The sequence below is a fragment of the Glycine max genome, chromosome 18, assembly GCF_000004515.6.
Source record: "Glycine max cultivar Williams 82 chromosome 18, Glycine_max_v4.0, whole genome shotgun sequence".
Taxonomy (NCBI): Eukaryota; Viridiplantae; Streptophyta; class Magnoliopsida; order Fabales; family Fabaceae; genus Glycine; species Glycine max.
In genome coordinates this window covers 56,130,606-56,152,127 of record NC_038254.2, presented here as the reverse complement: position 1 = coordinate 56,152,127, position 21,522 = coordinate 56,130,606, and the positions used below count along the sequence as shown (strand labels likewise).

Here is a 21,522-nt window from a genome sequence, read left to right as displayed (position 1 = left end):
GCCCATTGCGTTACCAAAAGTCATTTAAAAAGGGTCACTTCACGATAGCTATACTCCAAGTTCACTATCACATGTCACTGTTAATTATAGTAACTATTTTCTTTATAATTAAACTATTTGCCGCGACTCACACACACTTTCTCAATTTCTTAAAATGTTTTCGAAACCTATAAGAACATGTTCACATAAATAAATGATAACGAGTTATATCTTTTAATTATATAATTTCAAATTTAAATCTTAATTAATTTTTTTTATATGAAGTAAAGGTTTTCAATAAAAATTAATCATTATTTTTATTAAATACTATTTCGTACTAATAGTATTTAAAAATATATATTTTGGAAGCATTCAGAATAATTTCAGATACTTCCAAGTTCAAGTGGCCACAATACTTATTATATTTTGGAAAGGAACAACAAATGGGGTGTTATGCTGTCTATGGGTAAGTTTTAAATAATAAAAATAAAAAGTTAATGTGAAATTTGAATTTTTATCTTTTAAAATAAATTTATTTAACGATAAAAAATGATTATTTATTTTAATAAAAAATGGATTCAAATCACTTGTGTCTTTATTGTGTCCCAAATTCATGTTCCACCAATCATATATTGACATATCATTAAAATAATTATCCAACTTTTTATTTTAATCTTTTCTACATTACTCCTAATGCCCTTATGCTTGTTACTCCATTAATCCATTCTTAGCATGACGGCAAACCATATCAACTCACAGAAAAAACACTCTAACAACAAAACCTTCCCCGATCCACACACCTCTCCATTCTTAGCATTTGATGTAATTTTAATTGCATATTTTGAATTGAATTTAAGTTCATATGCTAAACTGACATGATTTTCAATTAGTTAATGCCCGTGTTTAGTGTTTCATTCAATAACTTATACGATAATAGCCGAGAAAATATATGAAAATAAATATGCATAATTAAATACTATTTATAATTTAAATCACTTTTTATTAAGAAATAAAGCCCCTTATCATCTGAAATTTAACAGAAATTTATATTATTTTTCGCGTGTATTTAATTGTAACAACTCTTTTCTTTTTGTAAGATTGTTATTGGTACATAATATATACATCTAAAAAAATATTTGGGATTGTCATATGATACTCTTGCTATAAGTGGTAATGATTGATTTGCTTTAAAGATACCAGCACCTTTGGTCTTGAGAAAAAAACTTCACGAGTGGTACCCTCCACCTCCTTGATGATGTTTTAGAAGAATTAAATATATATATATTTAAGAAACGTAACTAGTTTCAGTTATCATTTTATACAAGTTATTTTATTTTTGTCAATATTTTAGTAAATTATTTTTCCTTCATTTAGACTATTGATTTGCGTCTTAGACTGAGGACCAGAAAGTATCTGTACTAATTTGTTCTCTTTTTTATAAACACGTTTGGCAACTTGTTGCCTTTATTTTATTGCGCACAAGCTGGAAAATCGAATCATCTTCTATTATGAAACGCTATAATTTGTTTTTTATTTGTGATTTTCATTGACAACTCAACCTAGTAAGCTGAACCTCAAATCTCACGTGGTGTCTTCCTTTTTCTGTGTTGGAAACAAATCTGAAAATATCAATAAGACAATCCAGCTTGCATAAATATGTAAACACCTAAAATCCAAACTTTCACGATCTTTCTCGAGGTGTGTCCAAACAGATAACTTTGGGGAAACAAAAAGTGAAACTAAAGTTTTTAACTAAAAAAAAATTATGTGTTATTTTAAAATTAAATAAATACAGTTTATTTTTTTGAGAGATATACAAAATGAGTTTGATAATTAATAGCTAGAGTGAAACTAAAGAAAAATCATGAGTTCAATCTGCCTGTTAAAAAAAATTAACAATTAATATTTGGGATAAAAAATATAATATTTGATCTAAATATCTTATAATTTTATTTTAAAGTTCAAACCAAGCTTAAATGAACCTTTTTGTTTATACCAAGGATGATAATGGGAGATTAATTCATTTTGAGACATACAAATTAAGGTTTTTTTTCCAATAAAAGTTCTTCATATAAATGATTGAACACTTAATTATATGCTTAAATAATCAAACTATTTATGAATTATGTTAAATTTGGTTGGTATCTTAAATCAATTATGTTGAACTTTATTGGTATCTTAAATGAAACATATATTCCATAAAGTCACCTCTATTCTCCTTCTTTTGATATACCATGTAGTTATTCAAGCAAGGTAAGTGGTGCATATTCAATCCTATCATATAAGTATTTGATCAAGGAAAACAACACCCATCAAGTCCTCCTATAGACAAAAGTGTTTCATAAGGTATTCAATCAACGGTAGTTGGTTAAGAAAAATGCTAGTTAACAGATGATTAAGGACAACCAAAGACTTAAGCTACCTAATTTCACTTAAAGAAAAATTACCTAGATGGTAATCCGATTAGACAGGCTCATGCTCCAAGGTACAAAAATGTTGGTATTTGTTTACTATATATATTCAATACTTATTTTATTACTCAAATTCAAGATTTAATTTGAGTGTTGAAGTATTTTTTACAAATATTTTTCTCAATGTAAAAGAATAAGTAAAAATACATTCTTTTGACAAAAGGAAGAGTCTGACTACTAGGGACATTTAACATAACAAAAATATTTCTTTTAGGATGTGATTGTTAGAAAAGAAGAAAATATGAGTGAAAATAGATAGATAAAAAAAAAGAGAGATGAGAGATAGATAAAAAAAAGTGATACTATTAGTTATTTAGTTTTAGAGAAATTAAAAAAAAAGTAAAAATACTATATATATATATATATATATATATACATATAAACAAATAACACTCTCACCTATTTCTTTATATAAGACCCACACAAATATTAAAGTTTTCTTAATACTTTTTCACTACTAAACCGATGAAATTTGTACACTTCACCATTCTTCTCTCCTCTTCAACTCACTTTCACAATGTTGGTCATTTTATTGTTATTTGTTTTATATTTTGAAGAATTCTTCGAGAATAATATGTATATATAAATCAATAAAAATTTAATTATAAAATATAGATAATATAATATTATTTTATATTATTATTTAATTGTAAAAAAATAATTAATATATAATGATTATATTTAAAAAATAATAATATTTAATGTATGAAAATTAAACTCTAATATTAATATAATACCAATAATTTTATATTGAAATGTGGCAACTTTCATAGTCCCTAAAAAAAATAATTAATATATAATTATTATATTTAAAAAATAATAATATTTAATGTATGAAAATTAAACTCTAATATTAATTTAATACCAATAATTTTATATTGAAATGTGGAAACTTTCATAGTCCCTACCGTTAAAGTTGTCTGCATCAAACGTGTCAGCAGATTTCCCCACACCATTTCAATTTGCATGCATAATTCAGTCAATTGGCATGCTTTGTCTAATTAATATTAATATTGATTGATGGGTACGTTGGATAAAATTAGCAAAAATTAAAAAATTATTTAATAACTTAAAATTAAAAATTAATTTATTAAATTATATGTATTTGATAAAATTAATTATTGAAATAGTTAATAAATAAAAAATTATAAAATTATGATTTTTTAAAAAATAATAAAAATTGGATAAATATATTAAAACAAATAAAATAAGCTTTTCTACGGATAAAAAAATAGAATCCGGCTGAAATATCTCGTCAAACGTAATCTTGATAGTTAATATTCATATTTTTATTTTGTGAATATTAATATTCATATAATTTAATCATAATATGGTTGCGTGTTTATTTCTCTTTTTGATTCGTCTATAAAATGAAGCCCATTGGCCACCAACTTCAAATAGGTTTTCCATTTGGTTTGTTTGAGGTCTTGTATGTGGCTGCAGATATCCAAACCTTAAATTCGGTCCTCGAATCTTTCTGATCATTGGTTGTTTTTTATTCTTTCAAATACATTCCAAAATCTCTTGGAAATTGCGAGATTCACTGCTTATCCTAGCAGCAGATTTTGGGTTCTGACCCAATTATTCATTTTCCCCAACTGGGTCTTGTGGATTTTTTGTTGGGGTTTTAAATTTCGTGTTGCTGGGTTTGAAAGTTATTTCCTTTCTTCCCCGTCTGGATTCAACTCCCAAGTATTTGCTTTAATTGGGGTATTTTTTTATTTATCAGGTATTTAATTGTTGAACTTACCTGAACTAATGATTGCTAAAAAAAGTTTGCATCTTTGCTTCAATTTTATAACTGGGTATGTTTTTGTTTTTTTGTTGTTGTTGATGTTGTGTTTTTGTTTTCAGAATTGTTAGGTTGCTTTGAGGTTTTCCAAGGCTTGAAAGCTGAAAATGACGATTAGTAGTCTTGCACCTAAGGCAGAGAGGAAGAAATCAAGGAAGAGCAAGGCAGTTGTTAATGAGAATGCACCCTTGTTGCCAAAAAGTCATGTTCAGGAGAGTGATGCTGGGTTTGATGATTTCAATGGAGCTTCATTTTCTGGGGCTGTTTTTAACTTGTCCACCACAATTATTGGTGCTGGCATCATGGCCTTGCCTGCAACCTTGAAACAGTTGGGGATGATACCTGGTCTTCTTGCCATCATCATCATGGCTTTGTTGACAGAGAAGTCAATTGAGCTTTTGATTCGGTTTACCCGGGCAGGGAAGTCTGTTTCTTATGCTGGTCTCATGGGGGATTCCTTTGGGAATTATGGAAAAGCTCTGGTGCAGATATGTGTTATAATCAATAACATCGGTGTGCTGATTGTTTACATGATTATAATTGGTATGACCTTTATTGAGTTTAGTACTTCATTTAATTTGGGTGGATCTTTATTGTTATCATACGTTTAGGTTTTAACCATAAACCCCTTGAAGCAAGATCTGTATGGTTGTCTGATTTAGTTATGTATTGTTCATCGTGCAGGTGATGTGCTCTCTGGAACATCTTCAAGTGGAGATCATCACTATGGTATCCTTGAAGGATGGTTTGGTGTGCACTGGTGGACGGGGCGAACATTTGTTGTCCTTTTTACAACACTTGCCATATTTGCACCCCTTGCAAGCTTTAAGCGAATTGGTGAGTGGTATTCATTTAATTTAAATAACAAAAAAATGGTTAGTTGTGTCATTTAGTGTAGCGAAGATGATTGAGATCACTCGGATACATGCTTAGACCATGGTGCATAAGTTCTTGTTTTGACTACCTTTGGTTGCATAATTGATGAAAAGGGATTGCTACAATGATTGTTGTCACACAACTACTCATCAGAGTATTTGTAGGAACTGTTACAACTAATTTAAAATACCATTAAAGCTTAAGATGGTACAGGGTAGAGTTTTCCCAATAATTGCTTGTTGATAGCTTTAGTTTTCTGTTACTCAGTTTGGTCATGTTTTCAAATTAAAAAAAAGAAGAGAATTTTGGAAACATTTATGTTGTTTGCTGCCTTATATTCTATATTATCAGTTTAAACCCTGACGACTTGACTTGGTGGACATATATGGTTATTTTGTTTTGACCCTGATAGATCTCTAATTTTGGTTGCAACATATTAAATTCCTTAAGCAGTAAATTGAATGTTCAATTCATGTGATGGGTGAAGTCTTATGTTGATCTATTTAGCTTCGTCTTTTACAATGAATGCATGAAGGATTTATATGCCTGCTCTGTGGTTGCAGATTCATTGAGATTCACATCAGCCCTTTCAGTCGCACTTGCAGTTGTTTTTCTAGTCATTGCCGTGGGAATTGCAGTTGTCAAGATATTCAGTGGAGGCATTGCGATGCCCAGACTCTTCCCTGTCACTACTGATGTGGCATCATTCTTTAGACTATTCACTGTAGTTCCTGTGTTTGTGACTGCATATATCTGCCACTACAATGGTATGCAAGTTATTCAACCTTTGTGCCAAGCTTACTTTTCTCTTGCTATACTTGTTTTGATGTTTTTGTATGCTAGTTTTTATTTCTTGGAAAGTCAGATGGTTGCATTATGTGAGTTTAATAGTACTGATAATTGTGCGCTTTTTCTTCTGCAGTTCACAGCATAGACAATGAACTTGAGGACTCCTCACAGATGCGAGGGGTAGTACAAACCGCCCTTGTTCTATGCTCTTCAGTGTACGTAATGATAAGCTTCTTTGGGTTCCTCCTATTTGGCGAAGGAACTCTTGATGATGTGCTGGCCAATTTCGATACCAATCTTGGAATTCCTTTCGGTTCTGTGCTCAATGATGCTGTTCGTATAAGCTACGCCGCACACCTGATGCTTGTATTTCCAGTTGTCTTCTTTCCATTGCGTCTCAACATAGATGGCCTCCTCTTCTCTAAATCAAGGCCTCTGGTTCTGGATAACTTCAGATTTGCATCACTCACTATTGCCCTTATTGGTGTTATCTTCCTGGGAGCAAATTTCATACCTAGCATTTGGGATGCTTTCCAGTTTACTGGAGCAACTGCCGCAGTCTGTATAGGATTCATTTTTCCAGCTGCCATCACTCTTAGGTGAGTTTAATCACTGTTTTTTATTCTTCCAGGATTCTGATTATTGTTGGATCTTGACATAGCAAACTGAAAATGCTATTATGCCCTGTTTGGATAAACTTTTCTATAAACACTTATAGGAGAAGAAATTAAGAAGGTAAAATGAATTGCACTTCCCCCGTTAGTTAAAATTAACTTATGTACTTCAGCTTTTAGAGAATTTAGATGAGGAGACTCCTATAAAAGTTAAATGTAGAAGTTGATTTTAACTCATGAAAGAAACTCAACTCGTTTTACTTTCTTCTCTTTTTATTTTTTTGTAATTTTTTATAGAGAAATTTATCCAAACAATGCCTTACTACTGGAATCTATAGTACCATGTAAAGAAATTATGTGGACTTGTTAAAGCATAACAAAAGCATGGGGAAAATGATCTTTGAAATTTGAGATGTTTATTTTCCACTTAAGCAGTTGTGCTGTATACTTCAATTTTTGTGTTTATGCTTTTGCTGATACCTAATTGATGTGTTTTCAACCATCATTTTAACCATGCAGGGACCGCTACAACATTGCAACTAAATCAGACAAGATTTTGTGTGTCATTATGATAGTCCTCGCAGTCTTCTCAAACGTTGTGGCTATATACAGTGATGCATATGCCTTGATCAAGCAGAACAAAACTTCACGAGAATGATGGTCATGATTTTAGATGAGAGGAATTGAATTGACAGGGTTATTTGGTCAATTAGAAAATCGGGGTTTTCTGAGAGGATCTGACGGATTTGAATAAACAGAGAAGCTACCTTGTGTACAAATGTGCTTCAGAAGTGTTGAGGCCAGCAACATGCATTCAGCCTCCTTTGTAATTTTTTGCCATTCTGCTGTTATAGTTGAAGTTTTTGTTAAATAGTACTCTCTTTCCCTGATTTTTTCTTCCTCAAATGTAATAATAGAAACCTTTGTTGGCATTTGTATGTATTTATTGTATTGAGTGAAAAGAATGAATTATTTAAAGAATGGTATATAGTACAAGAATTGGACGATAGAAAATTGTAGCTTTCATTTATTCTCCCACCCCTTCTCTTTTTTCTTGTTCTATTTGTTAAAGAAATTGAATTGTAGATTTGAAAATTACTTAATATTCCCATTTTCCCTGAAAGCAGTATTTTTTCAAATTAACATGATTTTGACTATCTCTTGCAAATCTTGTTAGTAACTCATTTTGCACAATATATTTTGTTAATGAGGTTATGAATATGCTTATGAAAAATTCTATTTATATCTGCGAAAAGTCAGAACATCAAATGATAAAAAGGGGAATGAAAATTATACCATCTCAATTCCAGTAATTGACGTTGTAAAGTTTTATACGAAATTGACAAGACTAAGGGGCATTCACACATCGAAGGGTCTATATCTGTGTGAACTTCAATATAAAAAAAGGATTGCAGCAAGGAATATACACTGTCCCGTGGAACATAGTCTGTTATCTAAATGCATCTTTCATTGAAATATAAACTCCTGATTTTTCAAACAATGACTGAATTTGTCAGAGCTAAAAATTTTCCTGTTATTATTTCTCTTAAAACATAGAACATTAAAATATTGAGCAAGGCAAAAATAAATAATTCCTCAAGTGATTCATTTAGTCACACTGACTTGACTTCTGCGATTGCATTTATAGAAAGAGCAGAACACTTGCAAGGACATCAAGAACAAGAGGAAGATGGCAGCAAAGAATGTCAGAAATTTCCATGAAGCAAATACATAAAGCTTTATGAATTTCCACACTTTGATATTCATCCTGCCATTGTAATGCTGGTTAACATCTTCAATGACTTTATCCAAGAATGGCACCCTTGTCAATTTAATGGACTTGCTCATCCCATTCCACAAGTTAGCCACCTCTTCATCACTCTTCAACCGGTTCAAAATAACCCCTTTTTCTCTAAGAATCTTTGCATCCTCCTCAGAGTCTATAATCCCATTCATCAGTTCAGTGTAACGGGTGAAAACCAATGACCCTGATGCAGTTGACGCTTCATAAGCAACTAAGTTTCTCAACAACACTTCACTGTTTAAGTCTAAACCAATTGTTGGAAGGTACAGTGTTACTGTTTTTACGTCAAATCCAATAGTTGATATGTCTCCATTGGTGGCCATGAAACAAACCCCGGACTTTGAGAGTTCTGTGACTGAAGGAATGGCAATTTCCTCCATTAAGGGTGGTTTGTTCATGACATTCTCTGAGCTCAAATTCCCATTTTCTTCTTCGGTTGCTTCTTTATCCTGAGAGAAAAATAAGTATTCAACAGGTTGTTTTATAAGTCCTACTCCAGGAAGGTTAGAAATGACTGTCCAAGGCAACAGAGTGATAATTTTCATGGCTCTACATTGTAGGACTTTGTTAATTAAGCTTATTAATGCTGTAGCCAATTTTGAAAGTACCCTCCAAACCTCACCGAGAAATTGCTTGACATGGTTCACAATTGATTTTTCACTGTCCTCCTTATCTCTGTGTTGATCCTCCAATTGTACTAGATCTGTTTGTTCTTCCAATTTAGGCACAATCATGGCATACAAAAAATCTAGCAAATGTGCACACTCTGAGACAATGACCTCTGGACAGTCCTTCTCTATCACCTTGAAAGGAGAAAATTCTTTAAGCAATCCTAGTAACATTGAAAGTAGCATGTCATCTGCTAATTCTAGTGATGAGAATTTGAACTCTAACATCTTTCTCAACACAAATAGTGGAAGTTGGTTTTCAAGCATTACTATGTCCTTCAAGATTTCATTGTGAGCAATTCTTCTCCCTGCATAATCCATCAAGTGAGACATTCTTGATGAAACTCCTGGTATCATTGCTCCATCATGAATGGTATAAACTTGAAGGAATTCAAGCAAAAATGAGGCATCAATTGCCATCATCCACATCAATGTTTCGCCATTAAAATTTAAGTACCTGTGGTAGCATGCTCTTATCCTATGTTCTAACCTTATCAATTGGTCAACCATGTGTTCTAACTTGAGGCTTTGTAGTTGTTCTTGGAATCTTTTTGCTGATGCAATTTTATATCTCTCCATCTCATAGAGTTCTTGACTCCAATAATGATAAGGACCTATAGCAACTTGTTGAGGGATATAAGAATCTGGATCAGTAGCCATAAGGGGCTTAGGCACATTGAAGATGGACACTGGGAATTGATCATCATCTTCATGCCCTTCATTAAGAGTTTCACGTATTTGAATCACCCACCGAAACTCATCAAAGTTGGTTTTGGAGGCATTTGGCGTGGTGGGTCTAAAATAAGACATGTTTTGTAAAAATTAGTCTCAGTAGGAATGAGTTGTTTTGGTTCTATGTTTGGTGAAAAAGTGAAGGGAGTTTAAACTATAAATTATGCTTTGAATATCATTAATTAATGGCCATTATGTGACAACTTTCTGTTCAATAGTAAGATATGCGTTCCTTTTGCTTAAATGTAAATGAATTACAGTAAGTTATTGCTTGCCAGCAAGATTATGAGTTCCTTTTGTTTCAACCTTTTTTACATGAAAAATCACTTTTATTTCAAAACAACAGTTTTAATTTTTTTAGTATATTTATATATGCTTTTGAACAAACTTTTATAATTAATTTTCAAAATTAAAAGTATATTGAATAATTGTAATAAAAAATAACTTTTACCTGCTTTCATAAATTCTATAAAAAAAATTATTGTTTTATATATCTTTAAAATTACTTATTTTTTAAGTTTGAATAAATTGAGTCTAAATTTCTAATTAACCTTTAATGTTATGACTGTTATGAGAGTTTGAAAGTTAAATCTTTTTTCATATAATAATTGGGATGTTTATGCATGATTTTCATATAAATATTATGTAACAAATTTAAAGGAAAAAAGAAAAGGAAAACTCAAATAAATTTAACATTGGAGCAACGTTCACATGTAAAATTTATTTTCTTGCTACCTATCATAAATGGCAGAAATGAAAGGTAGAAAATTGAGGAGAATTCATAAACATTTTTTGCATATAAACCTTGCGACCAGATTCAATCCTCACCGTTCACCTAACCTGGCACACATCCAACGGCTCACATAAAAGGTGTTCATCTTAAACCTCTCGCCTCTATCCAAATCTTCTTCTCAGCTCTGCCAGAGACACACACAGCTTCTGCCTTCTGGTGCTTTCTTCTTTCTCCATTTCTCAAAGTTTTTATTTTTTGTGTAATTCTTAACGTTTCATATATTGGGTCATGCTTTGTTGTTTCATCCTTGGAGGTTCCTTCGTAGTAGTATATTGATATGCCCCTTTTGTTGAGTTTCCCGTTTCAGTTCCACACTTGTCTTCACAAGCTTTGTTATTGTCCCTTTCTTAGTGCCCCTACTCGTGCCAATGCTTATGTGTGCACACGTGATAACTACCTTGGCATTGTTTTCTTGTCACAATCGAAATACTCAATTGGGTCAACAGGGTTTCATGAGTCCACTCCACTGTCCAAGGACACGGTTCCTACTGTTGTTGACTTTGATCTGTGTGAAGAAGAAGAAGAAGAATGTAATGATGATGTTGTGTTTGAAGGAAGTGAAACGGTTGATACCACCCCTTTTGTGTCCAAGAAGGAAATGCCTCCTTGGGGAGAAGTAGAAGTGGAAGATGATGATGATGATGATGATATTGATGTAAGAGAAGAATTTGGTACATCTTTAGTTTCCAAGGAGAAATTTCCTCTTTGGGGAGAAGTAGAACTGGAAGATGATGATGATGATATTGAAGGAACAGAAGAATTTCGTACATCTTTAGTGTCCAAGGAGGAATTGCATTCTTGGGGAGAAGTAGAACTGGAAGATGATGACGATGATAGAAGAGTAGAAGGTGTCAAAGCATGCTTTGTGTCCAAGAAGGAATTTCCTCCTTCGGGAGGAGCAGAAGAAATTATTGATGGTGTTGATGACGATGGTGAGGACAATATTGAAAGAAGAGCAAACGGGGATTCATATTTTGTGACCAAGAAGGAATTGCCTGCATTGGGAGAAGTGGAAGATGATGATGATCATGACGATTTTGACAACAGTGTTGAAAGAAGAGCAAATGGGGATGTATATTTTGGGGCCAAGAAGGAATTGCCTCCCTGGGGAGGAGTGGAAGATGATGGACACCATGATTCTAGACCTGTTGAAACTACTTCATCAGCTCCACAGGGGATAGGACTACTGAATGAGCATGGGGTGCTTTTTCTTGAGGAGTTGGATGAGAATGTGCTGTCTAATAGGATTTTGGTGCTTAGCAGAACTAACAAGATTAGAAGTGCAATGGAGTATTTTAGGTCTATGGAATTATCGGGTCTTTCTCCAAATATCCATGCTTGTAATTCTCTTATTTCTAGCCTTTTGAGAAATGGGTGGTTTGATAATTGCATCAAAGTGTTCAATTTTACAAGAGCAAAAGGGATAACTACAGGGCATACATATAGCTTGATTCTTATGGCACATGCAAAGGCACATGGTTGTGATTCTGCCCTTGGATTATTCAGAGAACTAGAGAGTGAATGTGATGTGGAGAAGGATTTTGATGCAATTGTTTACAACACCATGATATCTATCTGCAGAGATGTTGACAATTGGAGTGAAATAGAGAGGTTGTGGAGGAGTATGAAAGCAAATGGATGTGCTGGAACTCATGTCACGTATCACCTATTAATCAATAGTTTTGTACGATTTGACCAAAGTGATCTTGCTCTTTATGCTTACCGTGAAATGGTTCAAAATGGATATGAACCAGACAACAATACATTGAATGTTATCATTAGTGTATGTGCTAAGGAGGGAAAATGGGATGCTGCATTAAGTGTCTTTAACAAAATGTTGAAGGTTGAGCTTAAGCCAAACTTAGTTGCATGCAATGCATTAATTAACTCACTTGGAAGAGCAGGGGAACTCAAGCAAGTATTTCAGGTCTACAACACAATGAAATCTTTAGACCTTAAACCAGATGCATATACATTCAATGCTCTATTAAGTTCTCTTAACAAGGCTGATAGGCATCACAAAGCTCTTGAGCTTTTTGAGATGATTGAAAGAGATCAAACATCTCAATTCAATGTACATTTATACAATACTGTTTTAATGTCTTGCTCAAAGCTTAGGTTGTGGGATAGGGCTATAGAAATTCTGTGGCAGATGGAGGCTTCTGGACTGTCTGATTTGACAATGTCATATAATCTTGTCATCAGGACCTGTGAGCTTGCAAGGAAGCCAACAATTGCACTGCAGGTGTACAAGCACATGGTTCACCAGAAGTGCAGTCCAGACATATTTACTTATCTATCCGTGATTAGATGCTGTGTTCGTGGAGATCTCTGGGAAGAGTTAGAAGAAATCTTAAATGTGAGTAAAAAGCATTTTCAAATGTCTAAGCAATATTTTCAAATTTCAGTTGAAAACGTTTTTAAAAGAGATTGTACTTAAACCTCTGTCAATTTAGAGATTTATTTATGCTAGCACTACTTTCACACAAGACACAACTGTTTCATCAAAATCATTTATGAATCTTTTGCCTTTAATTTATGAACTGTAAATGATATCAATTATGAAAAGGATTATCATTTAGTACTAAGTGCTATTGTAAACATTCTAAAAAATCCCCATGAGATGATTGTAATTCTTTAAAAAAAAACTTGCCTTCAGAAAGTTGCCAGACAGTTAAATTTAGTACTTGTTGGTCTTGATATGATAAATAGAAGCCACTCACAGCAACATTTGCTAACCATGCTGAGTATTATGTATGTATACATGGATAATATGGATCCAATTTGTCTTTTTTGAGGCAAATAATTATAAATTTTATTTAGAGTAATAATTAATTTACCTTATTTTCTGGTCTGACATATATATTTGACCTCCCTGTTATCCGTTCTTCATGCAGCAGACCATGCCAAATGCCACTCTTTATAACGCAGCTGTTCAAGGGCTGTGCTTACGTAAAAATGGTGACATGGCAAATAAGATCTACACAAAAATGCTAGAAAGTGGTTTTCAACCTGATGTCAAAACGCAAGTACTTATGCTTCGTATGATAAGGAAAAGGAGGTAGCTAGTAGTCTATTAATTGCTATAACTAACAACAGTTTAGAAACGATGACCAAGAGAAGGAGAATATCATAGTCAACTGAATCAGGGAACAAATCCAATAGTAAATATTTTTTTGGGTCTTTGGAGAGAAAATAGCAGACAAAAATGTTACTGTAAGTCTGTAAAGCTGTATAGTTATCATCCACACTCTTTTCTTTCTTTCTTTCTTTGGTGCTGAGGGTTGTAAAGAAGCTTCTTGTTTGATATGTATTTAAATGATGTAAGTGCTCAAGTCTTGTACTATTTTTTCCTGTTATATTCAAGAGTTCTTGTAAAGTGTTGGACTTAGCAGTTGTCTCTCTTGCTACTAGTTTGCGAGTATTGTTCCTCAGTGTTGATTCTGTATAACTTCTGGTGCTCTTAAACACAAGTTCTGATATTATACTGAAAGTATTTCATGATTATGCACTCTTCCTGTTGATTTTTCTTATGATACGTGAAGAATCATACTTTTTCTTTTCTCTGCCAAGAAATAACGAATATCAAGTATCAATACTTTAGTCTTCCAGAAAAAGTAGCATAATAATAACAGAAATTATCATTTTCATCCATTTCCGAGCTTCATATTAATCTTATTCTGAGTCTAGGTACAGCTTTTCTGAGGCTGAAATATGAAATTGTGATAGCCTCGTTTCATGGCGAAGACAATAATAATAAATAAAAAAAACCTAATTGTTGTGTTGGTTTACACAATTTCTGTGGCATGCGAACTGGTTGAAAGCACTGTTGAGTTGTAAGATGATGACAAGTATTCAATCATCTGTAACTGATTCAATTTCCCCCGTTACACTGATTTTCAAGATCAATCCCAGCTGTAAAGTACGCTATTGAAAACAGGAACTTTTCACTAAGTAACTTGATACTTGTCAGTTGTCTCTACCGGTTATTAGAATCTTATGGTTCACAATTTGATATAATTCAACTAACTATTAACTTCTTTCATAAAGATGAACATCGGATGACTTTAAATCTTATAATACATGAATTAATCGATGTAATTTGCTATCATTAATACAATTCAACCATATTAGTTTTTCCTTTACTTTTCTTTCACCGATTCACATGAAAGAAATTAAAAGTCACGTTTAAATTGTTAGATGAAAAAGAATGAATGAGCATTTCCAAATTTATCATATTTGATTTTTCCACTAGCTTATTTGTTTCATTCGTTGCATGCACTCGATTAGATTATCTCATTATCTTGTTTCCATTCTTCGAAGATAGAAGTTTTACTAACTCAGATATAACTAATAGTTTTGTTTTATGAGACTTCTTTGTTACTGGTTTAAAATTATTACATTGAACACAATATATTATCTATATGATATATGTGAAGTTATTTTTCATTATCTCAACTCAACCTCACAATATAATACAAATTATGTCACCATTCAAAAATTGGCTTTCCAAACTCAATTTCTCTACTGTGCTCCAAGAGATGGTATATTAAATGTTTGGTTTCTCTCAACTGGTTGAGAATAAACAATGCAATCATGGAGAAGCAGCACATTCAATGTGCTAGGTTGTCTCAACCAAGCAGTCACTTCAGGTCCTTCTGATTTAAACCTCCCCAAATTACACTCAGAAATCTGAAAGGGTGCACCAATGCCATTTAGGAGTGCCTCTACTGCCTTTCTTAAAGTGCCATTGCCAACTACTTTGCTATGCTTGCCCCATCCAGTTAATATACTGCAAAAAGGTTATGATCAAAACTTTAATCCTCATTAATCCAATTAAGGATAACAATAATCTGAAGAGAGGGAAAGATGCAAACCTCAATATTGGAGGTGGCTTCTGGCCTCCAAAAACAGTGGTACGCAATTCGAGCAACCATGTATGCACCATTGCACAGGCTGCTCCACAGGACGTTAGATGTAGATCCAAGCATTCAGTAGACCAGCCCCCTTTCCACACATTTCGGTTTCTCCCTTCAATCACAACCGTTTGAGCCCCTAGTTTCTGATGTCAAAATCAATTTATTACAAAAACAGAAAGAAATGGAAAAGTTAGATCAATGTAAAGAAAGGGTGCATCTCCTATAAACTCTCAATGCTAATCATTTCACTAATGAGATATCAATACAACACATAGTAGTAGCAAATTACAAAATTAACAGATGCAAAGGTAGCAAATATCTAATTACTCAATTTTACCTGACCAAAATGCCACAACATATCAGTCAGAGCATTATAAAATGCAGATGCTGTTGAAGAATCCAAGTGCTCGAGTTCATCAAATAGTGTCTGAGCCTGATTCCATAAGCCTTGCCCGTGACCCATAAGTAGCCCATGAGCTACACCATAGACATGACTATCAAACATGCAGAGTGCGTCTAACAGCTTTGAAGCATCTTGAAATGTCTCACAACAACTGCATACAACACATTGAATTATACACTTAGTAACTGGTTGTATCTTTATTTGAGAATATCAAAGTACATCCTACAAAAAATAAAGGAAAACAAAAACAGTAATAGGTGGTAAGAAAAAGTAAAAGAACATTGAATACGTGACCCATGACTAGGTATTGAAATGAAAGGATAGGAAGTAATTGCAACTTAGGATGAAAACCCTAGGATGCACTCAACATAATTAGGGGATAAATAGGGATAGACAAAGTGAAATAAATCACAGCCAAATATGGCTGGTTTTTTAATTAATAATTAGAGAATTGAGAAAATTGCACCTATTCCTTGAATAATAATTAAGAAAAAGGACATATTACAGCAATAAAACCCTTGCTTAAAAGAAATACCAAGCCTTAGAGTAGATATAATCAAAGACATCTTAAGTAACTTTAACTGGAATAAAAAGAAACTAAAAGAAAGATGTAAAATATAAAATAACACTACCAAAGAACCTACAAGTGTGAACGATATTGAACTATGCATGTTACATTCCTTAGGGGAATAAATAATGGCTTATGGCTTTCCATTTCAAGCTGATGGAAATTCATTTTCATTTACCTCTTTTATACTGGGGTAACATGTAAGTGACTATATAAAATAGAATGGTGCAAGACAAACACAAATATTGGATAGTTAATTGCTACCTGCAAGCATTCAAGATGGCTGAAAATGTGACAACATTTGGTTTGATTTCCATTTCTTGCATTTTTTGAAAGATCTGCACTAAGTAGAAACTGTCTTGCCTGCTCCTCTTATCCTTCTTCATAAGACCTGCTTTTTCAGCAGCAAGTTGCTCCAACATCTTCATGATTTCATCATTGTTCCCAGTCTTCTGATCTTGAAAGTTACCAGCACTAAGCCTAGAAGATGAAGGTTTAATTTGATGTTCATTGGCTTGAAAAGAAGTATCAACAGCACATTCCAGAGCTGGCAGCTGCTGTCCTATTCTGAATGCATCAATAATGGAGTTGTAAGTCACAACATTTGGCCTACTTCCTTTCTCCGTCATCACATCCAGCAGCCTCAGAGAAGATTCAATCAAACCATTTTTGCATAAAGCATCAATTAGAGCACTGTAAAATACAACGTCTGTCTTCATGCCTTCCTGCTTGAGCTCTCTATAAACATCCATCGCCTCAGCATACATTCTACCTTTAGTGTATATTTTAATCAATGTTGAGTAAGTTAGATCATTAGGATAAATGCGTCTTGCTTTCATCTCATCAAATAATTTTCGGACCTCAACATACTTGTTATGTCTTCCATATCCCTCGATCAGTGCATTATAAGTTACTACGTCATTTTTTATCCCACAACACTCCATCTCTTTGAATTTACCAACTGCCTCCTCAAACCAACCAAGATTTGCATATAGTCCAACCAGTGTATTGTAAGACACCCTGTCCAGCCTAATCAGCAGGTGCTTCATTTCATCATATATATTTAGGGCATCTTCAAAGCGCTCAGCCTTAGAATATCCAGCCATCAAAGTACTATAAGTCACCACATTGGGCAAAATGTTCTTAGCAGGCATCTCCACATCAATAGCATGCCTGGCAAGATCCATCCGTCCACCTTTACACAACGCATCCACATATGTATTATAAGTATACACATCACGACCAATCCCCTTCCATTCCATTTCAGCTAACAAATCCCTACACAGTTGCCACCTACCCTTCGCGACACAAGTTTTGAGAAGTGAATTGTAAGTAAGCCGATCTGGCAAACAGCCAGCAGCTATCATCTCCTCCAAAAACTTAACAACTATTTCAAAGGGAAGTTCCCCTTTAGCCCCTGCATCAATAATGGCATTGTAGGTAACCAAATTGGGTTCCAAGCCAAAATTTCCCATGCTCCTCAACAAACTCACTGCCTCCGAAAAGCAATCGTTCCTACCAAGTGCACTAATCATAGCAGAAAAGGAATAAACAGTGTTTCCATACCCTCTATTCCTAGACTCTTCAAACAAATTCAAGGCAAGCTCAATCTTCTTTAGCCTGCCAAGGGTCCTAATCATGTTGCTGGTCAACTTCCCCATGAAAGTATTATCGGTTGCCCTACTCATGGCAAAATTATAGGTCCTAGTAGCTAGCAATAGGTCACCAGTATTGGCAAACTCCTTAAGCAAATAAACATAATCCTCAGCAACATAAAGCCTATAATTAAGCAACACATTATCTATGGCAGCAACATCATTACCAGCATTGGTGAGGCTATGCAAAACCTCCTCGGCCGCCTTCGAGTGCTGCTGATTGTTGGGGACAGCCCTCGGGCCGCCGGAGTTCATCTTCCCCGGGTTCCGGTTGGACGGCCGGCCGGAAAACTCGGGAGCGAGCCTGGTTTTCTGGGCACCAAGCCACGGACTCAGGGAAGATAAAAATGCAGCTGAGGCAGTGGCAGCTGCAGAGGGAATACCTGCACCTGCACTTGATGCAGGTGAGGAATAGTACCTGGTGGAAGAAGAAGACCACCGATTCTGGTTGTTGTTGCGGCGGTGATGGCTCCTGTTTTGGCTATGGTAGCGGCGCTGGTTGTTGTTGGAGGAGGGTCTAGGGGGGACGGAGGAAAAGTGGGGTCGGGGAGTTGGGGTTGACGCCATTGCACTGTTGAGGCAAAAGGGTATCTGAAATGAGGAAAAAAATTAGAGCTTTGGAGGTTTTAATGAGTGATAGCTGCTGAAGCTTAATGGAGTGAGAGAACAGAGTGTATGGATTCAGTCCACGGCTTTCAATTCAATCTCTTTTTTCTTTCTTTTCTTTTCCAGACCTCATATAGGTATATTACTTGCTCCACCCCCACATATATCATATTTATATATATTAATATACCAAATAATCACATATAAATCTCTCCATATTACAATTATCAATATGAAAAGTTGAATCCATAACATTTAGCATTGCCTCAACCACTTTTTTTAAAACTCCATTGTTCACTACTTTGTTATGCTTGCCCCATCTAAAGAATATGCTACAAAAAGATTATGAGTAGAACTTCATTCCTCACTAATTTTTAAGGATAGCAATAATAACATTAAGGGGAAAAGATGCCAACCTTAGTATTTGAGACAACTTTTGACCTAGAAAAAATTAGTATTATGCAATTTTTACAACCAGTGCTAGTCCAACATATATTCAATCCTAAGGTAATCTTTAAGGGAATTTTTTATTTTAAATGAGAAAGTTATATATTAAACATTTCTTCAATATATGTTATACTTTCGTTAACATATGTAACATTTTTTGCTTATAAAAATTAATAGAAAATAAATGTTGTTGGTGTGACTTAAAACTTAAGTTTTAGTTGTTTATTCTTAGGTTAATCCTGTCAACAACCACAAATGCACCATTACCTAAGTTGCTCCTTACATTTCAAATTTCTAACCACTCAATTTACCTAACTAAAATACCACAACATATGTTATGGTATGATCTATTTAGATTATGCATAACAATGTTGGGTTGTAAGGTGTTCCTATTAATTCAATTGTACATTATACTTGATAAATATTCAATCAAGAAAATAAAGGTTAAATTTGGTGCTTGTTGGCTTGAAAAGACCTCATATTCTAAAATTGATGTGTGTCCTGCTACGAGCATCAATGATAAAAAAAATTTGTTACAAAACTTGATCCAATTCCTTTCTCTACCATTATATCAATAAGATTTAATTGAACCATTTTTGCATGAAGCATCAACGGTAGCACAATGCATTCTTACACTCTCCATAAACAAACTTCATGCATAACTTTCTCATGAATTAAAACATCATATACATTCTATCATTTGTGTATCTGTTAATAAATGTTGATCATTACATGGGAAGCTTGCTTACTGAGTTCAAACAAGATTTTTGCTCTCATTGTTGCTTCATGCAACAAATTATTTGATCAAACTTTCTTAGTTTAGCCGCAAAATCCACAACTTACATAATCCGTCATACTTTATGATCTCACGATTACATTGCTTAGCCCATGGCTAAACATGTTCGCCGCTTGCGTCCACAAGAAATTATTGTTTTTTTAAATCTTAAATTTAACTCATTTTTTAAACCCTTTTGAAAATAATTGTATAAAAAATCAAATTAAAAAAGTGACTGAAAATCAAATTAAAAAAACCTTTTAAAAATTATTTTGTTATTTTATAGTCCAATTAATCATTGGATGTTTGAGAATTATTCTTTATGGGTTTTGATTGGTATCGACTATTTTGAAATGTATCTAATTTCAAGTAGAATGAGCATGGTTTTTTTATATTATTAGTCTAATTTTTATTTTTATTTTACTTTTAATAAACCACAAAAAATACATTTTTTTTTTAAATTAAGACATAAAAAGTTCACGTACTATCCACGAAGCCCATCATCAAACCCATTTAATTTGCTGTTAAATGACCAAGGCTAAAAAAAATCACAATTTAAATGACTCCAAATATTGAAATTTATATACCATATGGGTTGTGGGTTATGTGGGCGCCTGCAGCCACATGCCCAAACGGCCACATTAAATGTGAGCTACATTCATTAGTATAAATTGTAATTTTGACTTAATTTTAAAATGTTTTACAAACAGAAATGGTAGTGGTAAAAAAAACGATTGTATTATATATAATTATTAATATATCTATATAAACAATATATTAATTGGATTAAATACTTAGTTAATTTATATTTTAAAGTCAAATTTCCTTATTTAAATATATCATATATATATATATAGGCATTTGCTTATTTACTTATTAATTTATATCTATCATATTTACTTATTAATTTATATCTATCATATTTACTTATGTTTGAATTATTATAAGAAAAATAATAATTCATTTTTATATCTTCTGACAAAAGGACACAATTTTGTTATTTAATCAATTGTCAAGAAAATTAGTTTGAAAAACATCTTTAAAATATTACTTAAAATGTGTTTTCAAACTGATTTTGTCAAATTTTAATTAAATTAACAAAATTGTGTCTTTCAACATATTATAAAAAAAATTATTTGCATATATACACATTTGTTCATTTACTTATTATTTTCTATATATCATATTTATATATGTTTGAATTAGCCTAAGAAGAAATCATTTATTATATCTTACACCAAAATTTGGTTAATTAATTAATATTTAAGAAAAATAATTTAAAAAACGTATTTATTTATTAAAATATGTTTTCAGACTAATTTTCTTAAATTTTAACTAATTAAAAAAATTGCAACCTTCTACATAAGGAAAAATAATTATATATATATAATTATAATAATAGCATTAAATGCTACACGTTTTTTTTTCTAAAGTTAATTTGACTGATATATATATATATAATAATTGTATTTTGATAATAGAAAATAAGGTAAAATTATCTTTAAAAATAATTATTTAGCAGTTATTTGCGCTTAAATATTAAAGAATTGATGTTTTGTTGAATTTTGGCTGTAAATATAAAAACTGGAGGTGTAACAAGTAAAAAAGTCAAAAAAATTGAAGAAAAAAAG

At 32.8% G+C, this 21,522-nt stretch overlaps 4 protein-coding genes across 5 annotated transcripts; 2 read left to right on the top strand and 2 right to left on the bottom strand.

The window, feature by feature from the left end:
- Window positions 1-3,849: 3,849 nt before the first annotated feature.
- Window positions 3,850-7,542, top strand: LOC100796345 (amino acid transporter family protein). Its single transcript, NM_001354839.1, has 6 exons — window positions 3,850-4,179; window positions 4,305-4,785; window positions 4,927-5,079; window positions 5,682-5,885; window positions 6,041-6,506; window positions 7,041-7,542. Exons 2-6 carry the CDS (start codon window positions 4,350-4,352, stop codon window positions 7,177-7,179), a joined length of 1,398 nt encoding a protein of 465 aa, NP_001341768.1. The 5' UTR covers window positions 3,850-4,179; window positions 4,305-4,349; the 3' UTR covers window positions 7,180-7,542.
- A 584-nt stretch (window positions 7,543-8,126) lies between these two features.
- On the bottom strand, window positions 8,127-9,803 carry LOC102664013 (putative UPF0481 protein At3g02645). The gene has a single exon (XM_006603537.4). The coding sequence runs from the start codon at window positions 9,801-9,803 to the stop codon at window positions 8,127-8,129; it is 1,677 nt and encodes a 558-aa protein (XP_006603600.1).
- A 786-nt stretch (window positions 9,804-10,589) lies between these two features.
- On the top strand, window positions 10,590-13,897 carry LOC100779515 (pentatricopeptide repeat-containing protein At3g29290). 2 transcript variants are annotated; one of them, XM_006602915.4, is made up of 2 exons: window positions 10,590-12,877; window positions 13,419-13,897. In XM_006602915.4, exons 1-2 carry the CDS (start codon window positions 10,796-10,798, stop codon window positions 13,581-13,583), a joined length of 2,247 nt encoding a protein of 748 aa, XP_006602978.1. In that variant the 5' UTR covers window positions 10,590-10,795; the 3' UTR covers window positions 13,584-13,897. The 2 variants fall into 2 exon arrangements, with proteins under 2 accessions (XP_006602978.1, XP_003551785.1); XM_003551737.5 differs by having other exon boundaries at window positions 10,597-12,877; window positions 13,416-13,897.
- Window positions 13,898-14,920: 1,023 nt separating this feature from the next.
- Window positions 14,921-18,863, bottom strand: LOC100778991 (pentatricopeptide repeat-containing protein At2g31400, chloroplastic). Its single transcript, XM_003551736.5, has 4 exons — window positions 16,673-18,863; window positions 15,775-15,991; window positions 15,396-15,580; window positions 14,921-15,310 (listed from the first exon to the last, which is right to left on the bottom strand). The coding sequence occupies exons 1-4, from the start codon at window positions 18,628-18,630 to the stop codon at window positions 15,043-15,045; spliced, it is 2,628 nt and encodes an 875-aa protein (XP_003551784.1). The 5' UTR covers window positions 18,631-18,863; the 3' UTR covers window positions 14,921-15,042.
- Window positions 18,864-21,522: the final 2,659 nt, after the last annotated feature.

Bases quoted from the DNA above. Each gene is read 5' to 3' on its own strand.
- LOC100778991 (XM_003551736.5), bottom strand. From the start codon at position 18,630: ATGGCGTCAACCCCAACTCCCCGACCCCACTTTTCCTCCGTCCCCCCT. The intron at 15,581-15,774 runs GTAAAATTGAGT...TTTTGACATCAG, and splicing joins TGTTGTGGCATTTTGGTCAG to AAACTAGGGGCTCAAACGGT. The intron at 15,311-15,395 runs GTTTGCATCTTT...ACCTTTTTGCAG, and splicing joins AAGCCACCTCCAATATTGAG to TATATTAACTGGATGGGGCA.
- LOC102664013 (XM_006603537.4), bottom strand. From the start codon at position 9,803: ATGTCTTATTTTAGACCCACCACGCCAAATGCCTCCAAAACCAACTTT.
- LOC100796345 (NM_001354839.1), top strand. From the start codon at position 4,350: ATGACGATTAGTAGTCTTGCACCTAAGGCAGAGAGGAAGAAATCAAGG. The intron at 5,080-5,681 runs GTGAGTGGTATT...CTGTGGTTGCAG, and splicing joins TGCAAGCTTTAAGCGAATTG to ATTCATTGAGATTCACATCA. The intron at 6,507-7,040 runs GTGAGTTTAATC...TTAACCATGCAG, and splicing joins CCAGCTGCCATCACTCTTAG to GGACCGCTACAACATTGCAA.
- LOC100779515 (XM_003551737.5), top strand. From the start codon at position 10,796: ATGCCCCTTTTGTTGAGTTTCCCGTTTCAGTTCCACACTTGTCTTCAC. The intron at 12,878-13,415 runs GTGAGTAAAAAG...TTCTTCATGCAG, and splicing joins AGTTAGAAGAAATCTTAAAT to CAGACCATGCCAAATGCCAC.